General features: G+C 41.2%; 1 protein-coding gene across 1 annotated transcript in view; it reads right to left on the bottom strand.

Moving 5' to 3' along the window:
- The window catches only part of Nek10 (NIMA related kinase 10), a 187,847-nt gene that overhangs the window by 162,750 nt on the left and 5,715 nt on the right, over nt 1-19,382 (bottom strand). The window contains exons 2-5 of the mRNA XM_055599067.1: nt 9,702-9,812; nt 9,400-9,460; nt 4,318-4,448; nt 2,701-2,799 (exon numbers count right to left, since the gene is read on the bottom strand). Of these exons, the coding sequence (XP_055455042.1) occupies nt 2,701-2,799; nt 4,318-4,448; nt 9,400-9,460; nt 9,702-9,775 (365 nt within the window). The 5' untranslated portion in view covers nt 9,776-9,812. The remainder of the gene's footprint in view (nt 1-2,700; nt 2,800-4,317; nt 4,449-9,399; nt 9,461-9,701; nt 9,813-19,382) is intronic.

Genomic DNA, 19,382 nt, shown 5'->3' with positions numbered 1-19,382 from the left:
TGGCCAAGGACAAGCGGTTCTTCGGTGGGAAGGCAGAACAATTCTGCTTCCTGCCTGTTAGGCTTCTCTAACAGTGAGAAGCTGCAGCACACAGCAGAGCAAACACATTTATCAAAGAGGTGCTTTGCCCTGATGCCGAGTTAAGTTTATCACTCTTCCTCATATAGACCTGCTTTAGCCAGGGTGGGTTACTGCCTAACTCCAGCATTAAAAGTATGTTCATGAAACACAGAAAGAAATCAGGGAATGAGGGAGGTAAGAGTGCCAGCCCAGAATCTGCCTGGGTCCTCTTGAAGTCTCAGCCCTCTCACCTACCCCATGGCACCAGCTGGGCCTTCTTAGAGTCCACTCCATCCCCAAGATTGTTATGACTTTTGTGCATGTGTGTGTATGTATGTGAGTATGTATGTGTTTGCATGCACTCGTGTGTACGTACGTATGTATGTGTGCACGTGTATACGTGCACATGTGCGATACAGGCATCATTCATATGTGCCTGTGTTTGTATGTGTGTGGGAGAGAGAGAGAGAGAGAGAGAAGGGAGAGAAAGAGAGAGGGCATGAACGTTAAAGTGCAGGAGAAACTTTAAACGACATTTATGAGAACTAACAGTGTAAGATCTCTGAATACAGGGGTGCACACTGTACCTCAGAAGGCTACGGCAGAAGAATCTGGAATTTAAGGCCAGCCTTGGCTACACATACATCCAAAGACCTAGCTCAGCAAACCAAGGCTAGGCATGTAATTCAGCATAGAACACTGACCTAGCCTGTACAAAGTGTTTGGGTTCCATTCCTAATAATAAAAAAATTAGCAAGAGCTGTGTATTTGTTTCAAGATAGTGACAATAGAACCCAATTTCAGTGGCTAGAGCTGGGGATAAAAGACCAAGTTTTGGTCTCTAGAAGATTGGCGTATACTAAGGAAGAAGAGAACTCCAGAGTCATGAGAATGAGGAGGACTGATGCAGGCTACATGTTGAAGAAAACACATCATTCACTTTGGTATTTTCTCCTATCTTCCTTCTCCTCTGTTGCCTCATCCCTTCTTAAAAAGTGGTAGATGACCATCAATTTGAGTATGTTCAATCTATGCCTTCAATCCAACATTATCCCTGGCGTTCATAAAGGAAGGGCCTAGGGAGTCACACGAAAAGGCTCTGAGATGCAATTATTCTATAAATATAAGGTAAGAGGAGAAGACAGTCCTGCCATCTTAACAAGCTATATGAGGTGGAGGACAATGGAGAACTCCACACTTAATCCTTCCTTTACCTAACTCTGATTTCAGAACTGAACAAACTCAGAAACTTGTAGTGCCCAAGAATGACATAGAAGAATGCTCTTAAAACCCAACATTCTTGTGCTGTGAAAAAAAGGGGAATTAGCATATTATCTTCAGAGCAGCTCCTGTTACCAAGAGTAAGTCAAAGATTCTCCATCAATCATCCACAACAGGGCATTTTAGCTCTGTCCTCCACTTTTGGGTCTTTTACAAGTTGAATCTAGTGCTGGTCAATATAGAAGTCTAAGGCGAAGACATTTATGTGCTTACTTTTGTGGTTATTGGCAAGATTGTAGGTCTAGGGGACAGTAAGACTAGGTGTCTATGTTGTTGAGAGCTGTAAGCTGACGTCCCTGAATATTCCTTCTCTGAGGTGGATGCTCCAACTTGGCTGTTCACCTCAAAGCAGAAGTGACTATATTAGTTTACTGAGTCTCAGACAGTGTTGTCTACCATTTTTATAATATGCTTTTGCTGTATGATCTAGAGCAGGGGTGGGGGCCTCACAAAGGCATGGATGCCATGAGGTAACAGGATGCTTTGGGAATCATTTTGAGAGCTGTTTGCTATGGTTTCCATTTATATTTTCTGTGAATTGCACTTTTCTGCTTCCTGGTTTATTCAAATGGCAGAGCCTTATCAAAAACAAAATGGAACAGGTCATGTAATTCTGATTGAGAAATAAACAACCCTATTTTTCTACTTCTTTAAAAAAAAAAAATCATCCATAATAGGACATGCGACTTGAACTGGAAGTTCATATTCATCTTTTTTTTCTTCAAAGTCCAGGTTGGAAGAGCTATGTAGTTGCTCACTGTGGAACTTGCACAGGTGCTGTCATGTTGTCCTCAGTGTCATAAGGACTCTACAATAATTCTTCCTTGAATATATGTCCTCCAAACAAGCACATTAAGGAAAACAATGCTCTCCTATGTCGTACCTGTCACCAAGCTCAGCTAAATTCAGGATCCGACAAGCGATTCTGATAAGAACACAATGTTTTTTCACATAGACTATCACACAGACTTTGCTCTAGTTTCTATTTTTATATATTTTTAGTTATTTTTTAAATTTTTTGAAATTATAAAATAACTATATCATTTTCAGTTTCTGTTTCCTCCCTCCAAAACCCTCCCATGTACCACCACATCCCCTTGTTCTCTAATTTACAGCCTCTTTTTCTTTAGTTGTTTGTGTGTATGTGCATGCTACATACACACATACATATATGTAATAACAATTTAAGAAAATAAGCGATAAACGTTAATATATCTCATCCATATATAATCATAAGTACTGCAATGTTCGTATTCCACACTGCCTTCCACTTGTGCTGCTTCAAGGCACATTCTCCATACGGGACCCAGGAAACACAGCGCTCTTGATTAGAGGTCCGTCTTTGGGGCCCAGCCTCACCTGCACCTCAGTCTGTTTCCCACCAGAGCTGTAAAGATCTCCTGAAATAACTGACGCTGTGGGTGCTTGCTGAAATTCCTCTCATTCTTGTAGTTTATACTAAGATGAAAAAAACAAAACAAAACAGAAAAACACTTTATAAGAAACACTATTTGGGCTAGCAAAATTACCAATGAAAACAAAGGCCATCTAGGCCACCTACATATTTGAGACAAAATATTGAGTGTTAAGGTCAACATATTAGTAAGGGCAAGCAACAACTGATGAACAGGAACTCAAACTCAGTGGTAAAGTTGATAAAAAAGCATTATTCTAAGAGCTGGTAAGAGGACTCAGCTAGGAAAGGAGCTTGCTGACAAAGCCTAGTGACCTCAGGTCTACTCTTGGACCCACACAAATATAGAAGGAGAGAATCGACTCCACAAAGTTCCTCCAAACTCCACATGTACAGTGTGGCACATGAGATTTTACATGCACACACACACACACACACACACACACACTGTAAAAAAACATGGCTAATTTTAAGATTAAGGCCAAATAAAGTAAAATTCCATGAACTTCACCTTAAAGGTAAGTTCTGTGACATGGGTCACGTGAGCATCTGCCTTTCTGCACCTACATATACCATTCAACTCTACATTCACATGAGGCCAGGTCAGGGCCGTAACCATTTCTTTTATAAGGTCACTGGTGAATTGAATATGTAATAAGACATTTTTAGTTTTTACAAGTTAAAAATATGAGCCCATAAAATGTCATATGACTTTTCTGAAACTGTTTAAGTTCATAAAATGCCAGAGAAACAAGCTAAGCCAAACAAGTAAATGAGCATCCTATAATAGTTCATATTCACGCCACTCATTGTTTACACGGCACTTACTGGCAATTGAATGCACAGTAACACTGAGAGCTTGCTCCCAGGAAGTGGCCCACAAGAATGTATGCCTCTAGAAGGTCTACACAACAACAGAAAGAAACGCAGACTAACACTATTTGGTTAAAGCCAAGACACTCTCCATGAAACTGAGAAACTTGTATTTTTCAACTATCATCTTTAAAAAAACAAAAAACTATTACATTTATTTATTTATTTATTTGTGTGTGTGTGTGTGTGTGTGTGTGTGTAGGAAAGAAGTCAGTTCTCTCCTTCCATGATGTGGGTCGCAGGGATTGAGCTCAGACTGTAACGTTTGATAGCAAGCTCCTTTGCCCACTGATCCATATTGCCAGGACAGCAAACATTGTACTTAGCCACCACCTCTATTCACAGCAACAGATTCCTTTATCCCTTTCACCACTAGAAAGATGGAGAAACAACAAAAACTAAGACCAAGCTTGGGGTTGACCTATCCCATTCAACATCTTGGAGCCTCTTGCTCAGTGGACAACTGTTGACCTTCATGTCAGCAAGGTGTCCAGAACCTCCAAGACAGGTCCACCTAAGCCTGCCTATTCAACCTGTTACTTGGGCTCTCCCTCCTTCAATCCAGGGACACTTCACAGGTTAACTAAAGTTACTAAACTACAAATATTCAGACTTCAAGTTTTCACTTCAGTGAAACATTTAAATAAGTAAAATCGAATAGGCTGTTGACAACAAGGGAGATTTCTTACCTAAAATTTTCAAGTTCAACTGCTTCTGTGGACTCATGCCACTGACCACGAGCTCTGAGTGCCCCTGCCTTGATGGCGGACTCAGACTTCGTCATGTTATTTTGGGCACTGTCAAAGTTAATGGCTGGAAGCTACAGAAATGAAAACAGAGAGTTCATGACTATTATGGCTCATTCAACACATGATAAAATAAATGGCAGAATGGCAGAGGTAGAGGGGAGGGCCAAAGGAAAGTGTGTTTCCCCACTAGACTAATAATTGAGATAACAGGTTTGTAAATGGGGTTTCCCAAGATTTAAGCATCCTTAACATAAGCATTTACTCTTTAGCTTGGACTCTTTTCATCACAAAGGATGTCACCTGCCACAGATCACTGTCATGTATACTAAGTCTGTCTCACATTGACATAAGCAAGAACCTTTGCATTTTACTCAGTGATGTTTCCTGGGCACTTAGATCAGTACTAGGGATACAGGTTAGGTTTGAGCCAGCAAAGTTTTTTGAAGTATCTTGTGTGCTGCAGATATGCAGCTGGAGAGTTTCTGAACCCAGGTAGCACATGCTGCACGGAGAGCAGAATGTCCCTCTGTCTGAATTCAGCAGTCTGTACATTGTGCGCCAAGGGCTCTGCCACAGCAAAAGGCAAGAGCCTGTCACTATTGCTCAACCTGAACAATGATACTTTAGACACTAGTTTCAAATCTCTGAGTTTACTATAATAAAACAAACGTGTTTAGAACACCTAGAATGTATCTGTGCTGCTGTTTACAAGATCAACCTGGCAGCTACATCAGTCGTCAGGACTTATTCACTTGCCAATAGTTGCTATGGTTGAGACAACCCTAAGATTTGTTTTTGGTGCCATGTGAAATCGGATATAATGTGGAAAAAATGTGCCATCTTTTCCAAAGTGTGAATAAAATATGCCCTACAATCAATTATTAAGTAGGAAGTAAGCAAAGCAAAATAACGGATCTGTTTTCAGTAAATTATTTCATTGTACGCAAATCAATATTAAGAGCGCGATTTCTTTATGTAAAGGTGACCTTCCTTGCATCCTGTAAGGCCGTCAACAGAGAAATGCATTACAGCAGCATCATTGTCTAACAGCTAGCCTCCCAAGATGCTTCTTTACCTTGCAGTCACAGTGATATTTTCAAAAAGTGAAAATAAACATTCCATCTATAAAACTGCCTTTCTGTATGAGTTCAGCTACCCAGTCTACACCCTTCGTGATCAGGTGATTGAAAGAACGTACAAGGCAATGTTTAGTGATCAAACCACATCCCTATCAGACTCTGTGGGTTTAATCCACCCTTGGCTGGCACTATGACCTTGGAGAATGCATTTAATCCCTGTGCACACTGGTTTCCATGTCATTACAAGTAATAATAACAGTGTGTAACTCTGGGTTAAGAGACTTCAGCGAGTCGCTGTTTATACAGCACCTGCTGTATAAACTTGCAGGCACAATCTAACTCCTTTAAAAGTACTCTTATGAGTCTTGTAATCACTACCATAAATTTTCTAGGTAAATAAGCTTGTCATTACAAATTAGGTGATTTCCAAATGTCGGTTTATGGCCCAAAAAGGCATTAGACATGAAGTTACAAAAATAAGTCCATTTTCCTGTTATTCAGGAGCTGTCATAGTGCACGCGCACACACACGCACACACACACACACACACACACACACACACACATACATACACAGACAGGCAAACAGGAAATGGGTTTTCTAGGCCTAAGGAATTTCAAACTCCACTGTCATTGACAAAACTCCTAGAATACTGTCTTCAAGAAAGAAGGTAGCAAGCACAGAGCAAATAAGTCTAAGCCACTCAAAGAAGAGGAATGTCAGGACGTTGTACAGCTCTCAACCACCCCAATTGTGAGCAGGCAGACAGGCAATACTAAGAATGCTAGGAACCACGTCAGTGAGACACAGTAGCAAGCTATATCTACAAAGACCAGGGCCTTGATAATAAAATCCTTGATACCAGCAGCTCCTTCAGATGAAAGCAACCTTCATTTAGAACCCCCAGGAATTTCTTTACCCCTGCCACTCTCCTGCTCACTGGCCCAGGTCCACTGTGTCAGAGGAGCCCATAGCTCTTGATTCCAGGCCAGTGGACAGGTTAGAGCCTGCTCAACAGAGCGGGTCTTGCTCACTGCACTCACCACAGTACAGCGTCCAGCCTGTACACGAGCCGAGCCATCCGCCTGAACTGACCGAGCCCCCCTGAAGGCAGAACCACCTATCTGTTCTTACGTGCCTAGCACACTGCACAAAACCCACCGCAGAGCTGCTATTCAAGCGTGAAGCTGTTGAATGAATGCTCACTCTGTCCCCAGTTAACTCTTTCATCCAGCAAGCACTTGAAGTGAGCTCAGCCAGTCCACACACCGGTGGGAGGCACAAGGTACAACATGTGCTGACAAGTCATGCACGTGTAGTGATCAAGGCATTTGCAGTGAAGGACAGAGAAACCCGGAGCCACTCCATGGGCTTGAGAAACATTCTGCAAAGTCAGAGCCCAGCGCTTGTTCTGACAAAAAGTAACGGTGAGACAGTGGACCCAAGTCTGTCAGGCAGCAGGAATCCCACAGAAGACCAGCTCTGATGTGGCAGTGAGGGAGGCAGGGCAGTGAGCAGAGGCAAAGGGCCACAGCACAACTCAACAATGGGGCAGGCAGCCTGGCTTCCCTGGAGAATCACAGGAAGGGCATTCACTTCTCTGCAACTCTGCCCAACACACAAGTTGCATTTTTTTTTTTCCTGGAACGTCTAGTAACTGGTCATCACAGCCCATTTGTAAATAAACAATCAAACAAAATATAAATAAAAAAAAAATAAAAAACAGAAACAACTAGGCCACATCAGCAGAATTCTGGTAACTGGACCTGACTCACAAGCATCCCTCCTCAAATGAACCACTGGAAATCTGAGAAGCCGGGCCTGTTTGCACTTGTTGGGGTTTCTTGCTCTGACTCTCCCTTTCCTTGTGTCTCATATTATGTTTGGCTGTGGGTTTAATTTATAATAAACTCCCTTACACTGTATATCCTAATATGCTCCTTGCATTCTTCCTGAAACAAGCAGGCTACATGGGAATTCCTGAGCTGTCCTTCTAGAATCCTCTGCCTCACACACATCTACATTGTTTCGGGCAAGGAGAACAGAGCTCTCAGTAACCCTTGTTATCAGGATGATACATGCAGGAACCTTCACAACAGAATTAGGCATAGATTTTGAGAAGTGTAGGCTCCATCTGTCCTCCAAGTGAGTCAAGCCACTGCATGCTCTCTTACAGGTCTCAGCTTTCTAAGTAACCCACGCATGTTAAACATACATTATCTGTGTGGGAACATTTAGCAAAAATATATGACTTTTTCAGGCAAATGACTAAGAATTCTAGGTTGGCTGAAAAAGAAGAAATCATTAAACTAACTTTAAACAACCCTGCCAAGCACTAACAAGGGAGTGGCATAATGAAGGCAAAGTAGATCGTCATATGAACTTCAGCATTGAAAACTCTAAGACCCAAACCAAATCCAGAAACACTGTGGGCATCTCTTCACCTAGCCAGGGCTTGTTTGTGTTCATAGTGGCCCAATTCCCAGGTCACAGTTCAACGAGGAAAAACTAACCACAAATATGTGGAGTAGATAAGACAATGAATCAGAAGCAAAGTCAAGGTTGCTGGCCATGAAAAGATCTTATCAGGCAGTGAAAACACAAGATTCCCCAAGGCAAGAGAGAAAGCTGCTACCATGAAGAAGGAGTGTTGCAGGTGGTGAGTGCGGCCTGGTGTAGAAGAGGGGGCTTCTGTGGAGGCAGGGGAGTTGATTTGGGTCTGAGAAACAGGGAAGAATTCCAGGAGAAAAAGTAGCTTGGGGTGTTGTGGTTACACTGGAGGATATGAGTAGGAAGAGAACGGGATCTAAGATAGAACAGAGGAGAGGTAACTTCTAGAATAAGTAGGTACAGAAGAGGAGATATCAGGGATGTGGCAGCATGAATGACACAGAGGAAAAGGCTCACAGAGAAAATCTATTTTAAGGACATTTTGACTGGTTCAAATGTTTTTAACTGTTAGTTAATTTTCCAGCTCATTGAAAAGTATCTCTGTGGCTAGGACACACAGTGCAGAACTGGGCTGTTTCGATGTAGAACTGCATTCCATGATCATTTTATCCTGAGGTGGTCATTTCTCTCTGCTGCAGATTTTCCGTCTGTGAAAGTGAATGGTGCAAACATGAAGAAGGCACTGGCACATAGCAAGAATTCCCTAAGCAGGAACTGTCCTATTTGCCCTTCATGAACCACCAAATCTTAAGGAAGTCACTCTATAAAATAAATATGATAAACAATAAAACATGATAATGGTATTACCAACCTGTGAACTCTTAAACAATGGATAATATTGGGGACTTTGGAGACAGAAGACCAGGATTCAAGCCCATCCAGCACTGCATGGTGTCTGCTGTTATTCTTAGGGCTTCTAGGTTGTTTCCCAAACCCCCAGTCAATGACCTCTACTCTCATTACTTTCCAAAGTCTTCTAGAAGCAAAACTAAGAAGTGAAGTTTAGAGGTAGATCAAGAGTTCCTTCCATTCTTTCCTTGACTAATAAAGGTATAAAAATGCTATAACAAATAGCTAAAAACTCATCTCCTTTTTGGTAGGATGCAATTTGAGAAGCATTGGGGTGGAGGGTCGTATTCTATGAAAAAGAAGGATTTGGGGTATGGAGAGGAGAAAGATGTGGTAAACTGGGCATTGCAGAATGAAATTCCCTAAAGTTCTGAAAGATAAACACTGGTCTTTGATGATAGAACTGACTGTTTACAGACTGGAGAATTCAAGTTCTGCTGGTTAGAATATACGGTGACAAGCAGAGAAGAAACAGGCTTCAGATGCCAAGTCTTGGCAGAGCCTCGCCCAGGTGAGAGAAGCAGCCAGAAGAGAAGCACGAAAAACTATGGAAGAACAAAGAAAGTATACACAAGGATGGGAAATGGACCCTTTCAGAAACACGTGGTGGCTGTTCACACGCCTTAGCCTTTGACAATACTACCTGCTGTTTGCTTGACTGAACGTTCAAAAGGCACCGAAGTCTTTTAAGATCTGAGTAGTCCCTAGGAGAAAAGAACAGCACAATGTTAGCCCACAGAAGGATCCAGGTAAGCAAGATCACTGATGGTGCAGTTCCTTGGAAGCCTGCCCCTGTAGATAAGGGCATGCCTGTCAACCATTTCGTTCCAAACTCTAGAAAGCACTTGGTGTTTCCATAAACACTGCAATCTAGGAGACAGTTTCTCATGGAAGCATTAACCCCACTCAGTGCCGCCACCCCATTGGATGAGTGCACTCAGTTACCTGGTGGTGGTCCCTTGCTGCTTCTTATCAGCTGATTTCTCTGTGCTCTTCACCTTTGTGTCTTGATCAGGCATTGTAAAACATCAATGCCTCAGAATCAACATTGCATTCCTTTCAAAGTAAATGGAAACAACTTTTAGTTGGGCTATTTTTAACTCAATTAAAACAATCAAAATTTATCTATGATGGCTAATCAAACATGTAAAAGTTAATAATTACAAGTATTAGAATAAGTATTGTTTACTTTCAGAGGGTCTTCCTTAGTTAGATTTAGCCCATGTCTTCAGCCTTTATTTTCTGGCATGGGTTTCACCTAAGTATTCTGACCAACTTTTCACAAATATTGTTCTGAATGTCAGTGAAAACACCCTCTTTGGGATTTATAAAATATGTCTATTAACAAATACTTGAAGCTCAGTTGACAGTAATTTTATGCAACCTCAGTTGTCTTTCTCCATAACTATTTTTAATTACACACTTGTCAAGATACTGCCAGACTTCCAGAAGTACGATTGTTTTCATTTTGTTTTTTGTTAATGTTTTAAAGATAAGGTATCGCTAGGTATCCCTGACTGTCCTGCAACTCACTGTTTAGAGCAGGCTGGCCTGAACTTAAGGAGATTCTACTGCCTCCCCCTTTCCATTGCTGGGATTACAGGTTTGTGTGACCATACTCAGCTTCCAGAATTATATTTTTCTTTTTAAAGACCCTTTTTCCTTAATGGATTTATTTGTTTTGCTTTGTTTTGTTTTTAGCTTATGTGTGTTTGTGTGCCTTCCTGAACTTGTTTACCCTACATGTATAAGTACGTGAGGAGGTAGTGGCCAGAAGGCTTCAGATATTCTGAAACTGGAGTTACAGCAGCGTGAGCCCCGTAATATGTGTGTTAAGAATTGAACCAGCGTCCTTTGCAAGCTCAGTAAGTGCTCTGAAGCACCGAGCCATCTTTCCAGCTTCCTTACAGAATTCTGAAAGTGTGAAAGCTGACATCTGAAAAATACATGTTGACACCACTTATAAGGTCAGGCCACTCTTGTGCAGTCTATAAACTCGCCGCAGTATCCAGTAGGGAGGTACCCTACCTGGAAACACAGCTCAATAGGCATTTCAACATTCTGAATTCAGTGTTCTAGTATTACAAGGATTGCTTTTCCTCATGTTATTTTTAATCCTACTTCTCCCCACTCAAAAGATTTGAGTTCATCAATAGAGTTATTGACTTGTTTGCTTTTTTATTTTAATTGATTTCTCGTCTCAACTCTTCTCATCTTCATAAGAGAAGCAGAAAGTTGAAGATACTAGCAGCTTTCTGCTTCTCTTATAAAATACCTGACATAAACAACTCAGATAATGAAAGATTCTGATTCACAGGTACCAAGATTTTAGTCCTTAGTTCCATTGTTTCCAAGGCCATTATGAAGCAGAACCTCATGGCAGGGAAGCATGTTAGAAGCTAGTCACAACTTGACAGAAGAAGGAATCAAGAATCAGATACAGCTTTCCAATCAAGCACCCTACCCTTCCAACATTGTTAAGAAGTTCAGAGCCAAAATCCCCTCTGAAGTTCAAAGCCAACTAGCACCTGAGAGCCTCTAAAAGTCACAAAGAAAGAGGTTCTATTCTAAGACACAATGACACAAAACAGATATCCTCATTCCAAAATGGAGGGATAAGAGACTAGAAAAAAAAATTGAAAGCCAGCAGAGCAAACATTCATTTTTGTATGAATGTTTTTTGTAGCTCATATCTATCACACAGAGTATGTGAGCTCCAACTAGCCATTTGCAGTACACATACACACCAGATTAATTAGCCCATGACATTTTAAATTCTGTAATTAAAAATTATGTAATTATTCATCCATACTTATTTTTTATCTTTTATCATGTTTTAACTTTTTAGAATCACCTTACAGCCTAATCAAAGTCCCCTTCCTCCTTTCTTCTCAGTCTCACTCTCAAAGCCCTCTCCCAGCATTCCCCTTTTCCCTTCCCAGAGAAGGGAGCCCATCATGGGTAACAACCCACCCTGGCACATCAAGTCACAGCAAGACTAAGCTTATCTTTCCCACTGAGGCCAAACAAGGCCTAGCTATGAGAAAGTGAACCAAAAGCAGGTAACAGAGTCAGAGACAGCCCCTCCTCAAATTGTTAGAGAAACCACATGATGATCAAGTTGCACAACTGCTACACTTGTGTGGGGGTCTAGGTCCAGTCCATTCAAGCTCTTTGATTGGTAGTTCAGTCTCTGTGAGCCCCCATGAACCCAGGTTAATTTACTCTGTTGGTCTTCTTCTGGTGTCCTTCGCCCCTCTAGCTCCCTCAATCCTTTCCTTCAGTCTTCCACAAGACTCCTGAACTTGGCCGATTGTTTGGCTGTGGGTCTCTGCATCTGTTTCCATCGGCTGCTGGATGGAACCACTCAGAAGACAGTTAGGCTAGGCTCCTGTCTGCAAACATGGCAGAGTATCATTAATAGTGTCAGTGGCTGGTTCTCTTCCATGGGGTGGGTCTCAAGTTAGGCCAGTTATTGGTTGGCTGTTCCCTCAATCTCTGCTCCATCGTTATCTCTATACTTCTTTTATTAAAAGATAATTTTCATTTTTACTAATTATACTTTATTCACTTTGTATCCTACCTGTAGCCTTCTCCCTCTTTCCCTCCTAATCTCACCCCCCTCCCTCTTCTCCACCCATGCCACTCTCCCAGTCCACTGATATGAGAGGTCCTCCTCCCCTTCCATCTGACCCTAGCCTATCAGGTCTCAGCAGGACTGGCTGCATTGTCTTCCTCTGTGGCCTGGTAAGGCTGCACCCCCCTAAGGGGGAGGTGATCAAAGAGCCAGCCACTGAGTTTATATCAGAGACAGTCCCTGTTCCCCTTACTAGGGTACCCACTTGGATACTGAGCTGCTATGGGCTATATCTGAGCAGGGGTTCTAGGTTATCTCCATGCATGGTCCTTCGTTGGAGTATCAGTCTCAGAAAAGATCCCTGTGTCCAGACTTTTTGGTTCTGTTGCTCTTCTTGTGTGGCTCCTGTCCCCCCCCCCCCAGGTCTTTCTAACTCCCTGTTCTTTGCACTCTACCCAAAGTTTGGCTATAAGTCTTAGCATCTGCTTCAATACCCTGCAGGGTAGTCTTTCAGAGGCCCTCTGTAGTAGGCTCCTGTCCTGTTCCCTGTTTCCTCCCCTACTTCAGATGTTTATTTTATTTTCCCCTCCAAGTGATATTCAAGCATTCTCCCTTGAACCTTCCTTGTTTCTTAGCTTCTTTGGGTCTGAAGATTATAGCATGGCTATCAGTACTTTATGTCTAATATCCACTTAGAAGTGAGTACATACCATGCTTGTCTTTCTGGGTTAGGGTTACCTCACTCAGGATGATATTTTCTAGTTCCATCTATTTGCCTGCAAATTGCATTGATGCCCTTTTAAAAAATATAGCTGAGTATTATTCCACTGTGTAAATGTACCACATTTTCTCTATCCATTCTTCGGTTGAGGGACATCTAGGCTGCTTCCAGTTTCTGGCTATTATGAACATAGTTGAGCAAACGTCCTTGCAGTGTTGTCGAGCATCCTTTGGGTATATGCCCAGGAATGGTATAGATGGTTCTTGAGGTTAAACTATTCCCAATTTTCTGAGAAATCTCCAGATTGATTCCCAAAGTGGTTGTACAAGTTTGCACTCCCACTAGCAAAGGAGGAGTGTTCCCCTTTCTCCACATCCTCTTCAGCATGTGTGGTCCCTTGAGTTTTTAATCTTCGCCATTCTGACAGGTTTAAGTTAGAATCTCAGAGTCATTTTGATTTTCATTTCATTTCCCTGCTTACTAAGACCATTGAATATTTTTTTAAGTGCTTCTCAGCCATTAGAGTCCTGTGAGAATTCTCTGTTTAGCTCCTTACCCTATTTTTAATTGGGTTATTTAGTTTGTTGGTATTTAATTTCTTGAGTTCTTTATATATTTTGGTTATCAACCCTCTGTTGGATGCAGGGTTGGTGAAGATCTTTTTCCATTCTCTAGGTTGCCATTTTGCCCTATTGACAGTGTCCTTTGCCTTGCAAAAGCTTTTTAGTTTTATGAGGTCTCATTTATTAATTGTTGGTGTTGATGTTCTGTTCAGAAAGTTGTCTCCTGTACAAATGCTTTCAAGACTTTTCCCCACTTTCTCTTCTAACTAGATTTAGTGTATCCAGTTTTATGTTGAGGTCTTTGATCCACTAGGACTTGAGTTTTATGCATGGATCCATTTGCATTCTTCTACCTGCAGACATCCAGTTAGACTAGCACCATTTCTTAAAGGTGCTTCCTTTTTTTGATGGTATAATTTTTGCTTCTTTGTAAAAAACTAAGTGTTCATAGGTGTGTGGATTTACATTTGGGTCTTCGATTCTATTCCATTGACCAACCTCTCTGTTCTTATGCAATTACACAGTTTTTATTACTATTGCTTTACATTACAGCTTGAAATCAGGGATGGTGGTGATATCTCCTGAAGTTCCATTGTACAGGATTGTTTTAGCTACCCTGGATTTTTTGTTTTTTCACATGAAGTTGAGTATTATTCTTTTAAAGTCTTTAAAGATTTATGTTAGAATTTTGATGATAATTAATTTGAATTTGTAGATTACTTTTTGTAGGATGGTAATTTTTACTATGTTAATCCTGTCAATTCATGAGCATGGGAGCTCTTTCTATCTTCTTCAATTTCCTTCTTAAAAGAATTGAAGTTTTTATCATATAGGTCTTCCACTTGCTTGGCTAGATTTAGCCTCAAGGTATTTTATATTATCTGTGTCTATTGTAAAGGGTGTTCTTACCTTGATTTTTCTCTAAGCCCATTTGCCATTTGTACACAAGAAGGCTTCCTCCACCAGATTAATTAGTTCATAATATTTTTTATTTTATTTTTAATTTGTTTGTTCATGTGTGGATAAAATACATACATATGTGTAAAGGTGCCAGAGGAAGCCAGAGGAATCAAATCTCCCTGGAGCTGGAGTTAGATGTGGTTGTGAACTACTAGATATGTGGGCTGGAAACCAAACTCAGGTCCTCTAGACTACCATTAAGTGCTCTTTAAAGCTTAGCCATATCTCTAGCCCAACTCATCACCTTTTAACTCAGTCCTTCCAAAAGGTCTAAGGACAAAATGTAGACATTCATCCATTTTCCAACAGAATCCATTATCTATTGGAGCCTTATGACAACAGTCTTTACTATCTAGATTCCTGTCAGCATTTTGAGATCCTTCCAGAATAATTTTATGGCTTCTCTAGTTCAAATCTACAAACTTTGCCAAACTCCTCCTAAAACTGATTTCTATAAATGAAAGGGCTTAAAAAAATCACATGATTAGGTTTAGTTCAAACAACAACTTTATCTTAGTTAGGATTTTATTACTGTGAAAAGACACATGACCAGGGCAACTTGTATGAAGGAAAACATTTAATTAGGACTTACAGTTTCAGAGGTTTAGTCCATTTTTGTCATGGCAAGAAGCATGGCAGCATACAGGCAGGCATTGTACTTGAGAAGGAGCTGAGAGTTCTACATATTGATTCACAAGCAGCAGGAGATTGTCCAACTAAGTATATAAGACCTCAAAGCCTGCCTCCACAGGGATACACTTCCTCCAACAAGGCCACACCTACTCAACAAGGCCACACCTACTCAACAAGGCCACACCTCCTAATAGCGCAATTCCCTATGCATCTATGGGGACCATTTTATTCAAACCACCACAAGCTCTATCTCTCTGCTACTACCTTTCTGTGTTCATCAGACTTCCCATTGCTATGACAAAATACCTGATTTAAACAACTTAAAGAAGGAAAGGCCCATGGTTTCAGAGGTCCAGTGATCTTGGCTGTATTCCTCCTGTACCTCTGTAAGGTGTAGGGTACTCACCTCATGGTTGGGAAGCAGACAGACAAGTGAGAAATGAAGACCAGAGCTGGGCAGTGGCGGTGCACACACCTTTAATCTCAGCACTCAAGAGGCAGAGGAAGGCAGATCTCTGTGAGTTTGAGGCCAGCCTGGTCTACAGAGCTAGTTCTAGAGTAGCCAGGGTTACACAGAAAAACCCTGTCTCAAAATAAATAAATAAATAAATAAAAGAAAAAAAGAAAGAAAGCGAAAAAAATGAAAAAAAAAGAAAAACAAAAAGAAAAATTAAGAAATAAAGACAAACCATAACCTTCAGATCCATGCCTTTTGTCACCTACTTTCTCCATCTATGCCCAACTTCCTAGAGTTTCAAACATTTCCCACAACAGTCCTACCAGTTGGGGACCAAGCATTTGCATGAGTGGGAGAGTTATATCAAACCTATAATGTATCATTAACATAGGAAATACAAAGTTAAATACAATGTTGATTTAATTAAAATGGGTGTTCCAATAACCTGATTTCTTTTCTATGCCACAATCAGACTTTAGTGTGTGCTTCCGACATGAACAAAAACCATGTGCTTAGAATTGCATGCATCAGTGTGTTGCAAAGTCTAGAGTTGTTTAGGGGCAAAGGATCACCAGTTGATGAGCGTTTTGCTACAACAGAAACTAATTTTTTTTAAAGGCACAAATACAGTATATTGACTTTAAAATACTTTTTCAATATAGTTGTCATATTTGAGATAAACAACTGAGGTAGGATTAAGATTTAGAGGTCAAGGATTTCATCACTGATACACAACACGAAATAAGACACTATGAAGACTTTAGAATTTGGCAAGGCTATAACACCTCTTAACAAATATTTACTACAAATTTCCTCCCTCTAACCTCAGGTTGAAGCTGGTGAAGATAACAGAGTCTGTCACAGGTGTGCAATTCTACCACACACAAAAAAATCCCATTTACAGCTTTAAAACATGTTTGTGAGCTTCTAAAGTAGAAAATACATTTAGCAAATGTGCTACTGTGCTGGTAAGTTTTTTGTCAACTTGACATGACAGAGTCATTTTGGAAGAGGACACCTCAGCTGAGAACACACCTCTATCAGATTGGTCTGTGGGCAAGTCTGTGGGGTATTTTCTTAACTAATGATTGATGTGGAGTGAGCCCAAGTCACTGTGGAAGGTGCCAGCTCTGGGCAGATGGCCCTGGACTGTGAAAGGAAGCAGGGCACACAAAGAGGGCTATCAGGCTGCACTCTTTCAAGGCCTTTGCTTCAGTTCTGCCTCCAGTCTCTGCCCTGACTTCCCTCCATTTCAGACTGTGGTCGGGAGTAGAAGGAGGAAATAAACACTTTCCTCCCGTGTTGCTTTTGGTCATGGCATTTATCACAGCACTAAAAAGCAAACTAATACAGTTACCCTAAGAGAAAGAAGCAGAAATCATAAAGAATGAACTGTAGTTTAATGTAGAGGGAACAGAAAGACCCACCTTCATTTTGTATTAGATATGTAAATGCTCTCCAAAGTCAAGAATCTAAATTGGCTTTTCTTCCTAGGCATCTCGGGGTTTGCTCTGCCTCCCAAGCCCAGAAGCCTATGCTCCCCACCCTGCAGGAGCCTGTGCTCACCGCACTGCAGGAGTTCCTGTTCCCCACCCTGCAGGAGCCTGTTTTCTCCACACTTTGCAGTCCTTGGTTTTCCCCTTCCCCAAGCCTGGTTGACCCAGAAGGCCAGTTTTGTTTGTTTTTTGTTTGTTTTAACAGGAACTTCAAGTTCACATGTTTTCCTGTTGGCCAAACATCATAATTTCTGCCTGCAGAATCTAAATGTTGCTTTATGTCCCACAGTGCTGGGCAGGCTCCTTCCAAAGATCTGATATAGATGAGACTGAAAGCAGGTTTTTTTTGTGGAGAAAAATAGTTGGCAAAGCCACTAAGAAAAAATCCTGCATCATATAAAATCTACTAACCATTATGGTCTGGGTCTGATTTTTTTTTTCTTTTTTCCCCTTCTTCCCCCCATGCCTCCCTGCTCCACCCCACTTCTGATATAATATTTACATGTGAGTTATAATAGGATTATTATACCTAAAGTTAAAATAATCAGGAGGAGCACAGGATGGCTTAAAGAAGTAAATGTAGCAAATGGGGAGCAAGCATCCTAACAAACCGAAACATTTTCTGCAGGTGTTAGCACACTGATTACATTCCCTCTCCTGTCTACGGTCATTTGCACTTTGTTTTGGAGATACAGTCTCATGTAGCTGCACAGGCCTTGGATTCCACCTCTTCTTGTCCTGCCTCCACCTTTAGCGCAAAGATTAAAGACATACAACTAATGAATTCAGTTCCCGAAGGCTTTTGATGAGCTGTGCTCAGCTTTCCTCATCAGATGGCAGGATCCAGGGCCAATGCTACTCAACCTGACAAATAAAAAAGGGGCTTAGAGAAGTTTCTCCTCTGTAACAAGTAACTAAAAACCAAAGTCCCACATCTTTTCAACTCCTTTACTATAAATAAACAGTTCAACATGTGTATCGTGACCCCCAGTGGGGTCACATATCAGATATTTACATTATGATTCATAACAGTAGCAAAATCACAGTTTGAAGTAGCAATGAAATAATTTTATGGTTGGGGCCACCACAGCATGAGGAACTGTATTAAAGGGTCACAGGATTAGGAAGGTTGAGGACCGCTGCTGCTGACATTCCTCTAAAGGCTGTTCTTTCAGGTTTTTAAAAGAAAAAAATCAGAAAGAACATCTGCAAATAAGACAAGTATGCTGCAATGCATTAGGTAATTGTTGATTTTTTTAATACTGTACCAGGGTAATGGAAGATGCTAATAAAGAAAAGTGGGTGACAGGTACGTGGAACTTGGATAGTTTTTGAAACTGAACTGCTTAAAAACAGGAAATGTTTCCTTTTTACAAAAGGAGTCTACATAGCTTGTAGCAGATGGACGACACTGCATCTTTCCAAGCTGTTTGTGTTTCAGAAGTATGTTCCCCGTGTAAAGGCAGCTCAACTATAGTTGTTCAACAAGAAAAAACAAGGTCCCAGGTCCAAAGGGACTGTGCCTGTTCTAGTCTTACATATAATATATCACATTGCAGTTTTCCTTTCTTCAGTAGTAGATAGTAGTAGATACAGAGTAGCAGAAGGAAGGCACTATTGCATGGAAGAACCTCAAACCACAGTACAGAGCACCTTTCAGGCTGAGACAAAGATAATGAAAAAAGCAGATGTAGCTTCTGCCCCAACTGAGGAGGACAGTACACCCTGTCCCAAGGGACTCAAACTTACCACAGTATGAAGGAATACAATAAACAAACAAACAAACAAACAAACAAAAAAACGTGTGCACAGGATAACACAGTGGGTCCTAGTTTTTAAAAGCCTGTTCACTCCTGTAAACCCAACACACAGAAAGCTGAGGCAGAACTGGGCACTGTGGCACATGCCTATAATCCTGGCACTTGGGGAGGCAGAGGCAGACAGATCTCTGTGAGTTTGAGGCCAGTCTGGTCTACAAATCAAGTCTAGGACAGCTGAGGCTATACAGTCTTGGGGGGGCGGGGAGGAAGCTGAGGCAGGAGGATTGCCATAAGTTACACAACATCCTTCCTACAAAGTGAGTCCAAAACTAGGCTGAGCTATAGAGTGAGGCCTTATCAAAAGAAAAAAAAAGGAGGAAGAGAAGGAGGAGGAGGAGGAGAAGAAGAAGAGGAAGAAGAAGAAGAAGAAGAAGAAGAAGAAGAAGAAGAAGAAGAAGA

The sequence above is a fragment of the Psammomys obesus genome, unplaced genomic scaffold (assembly GCF_907164565.1).
Source record: "Psammomys obesus unplaced genomic scaffold, mPsaObe1.curated_primary_1811, whole genome shotgun sequence".
In the NCBI taxonomy this organism is placed as follows: domain Eukaryota; kingdom Metazoa; phylum Chordata; class Mammalia; order Rodentia; family Muridae; genus Psammomys; species Psammomys obesus.
Note: the sequence above shows the minus strand (reverse complement) of the source record. Positions and strands in the feature narration are given on the sequence as shown.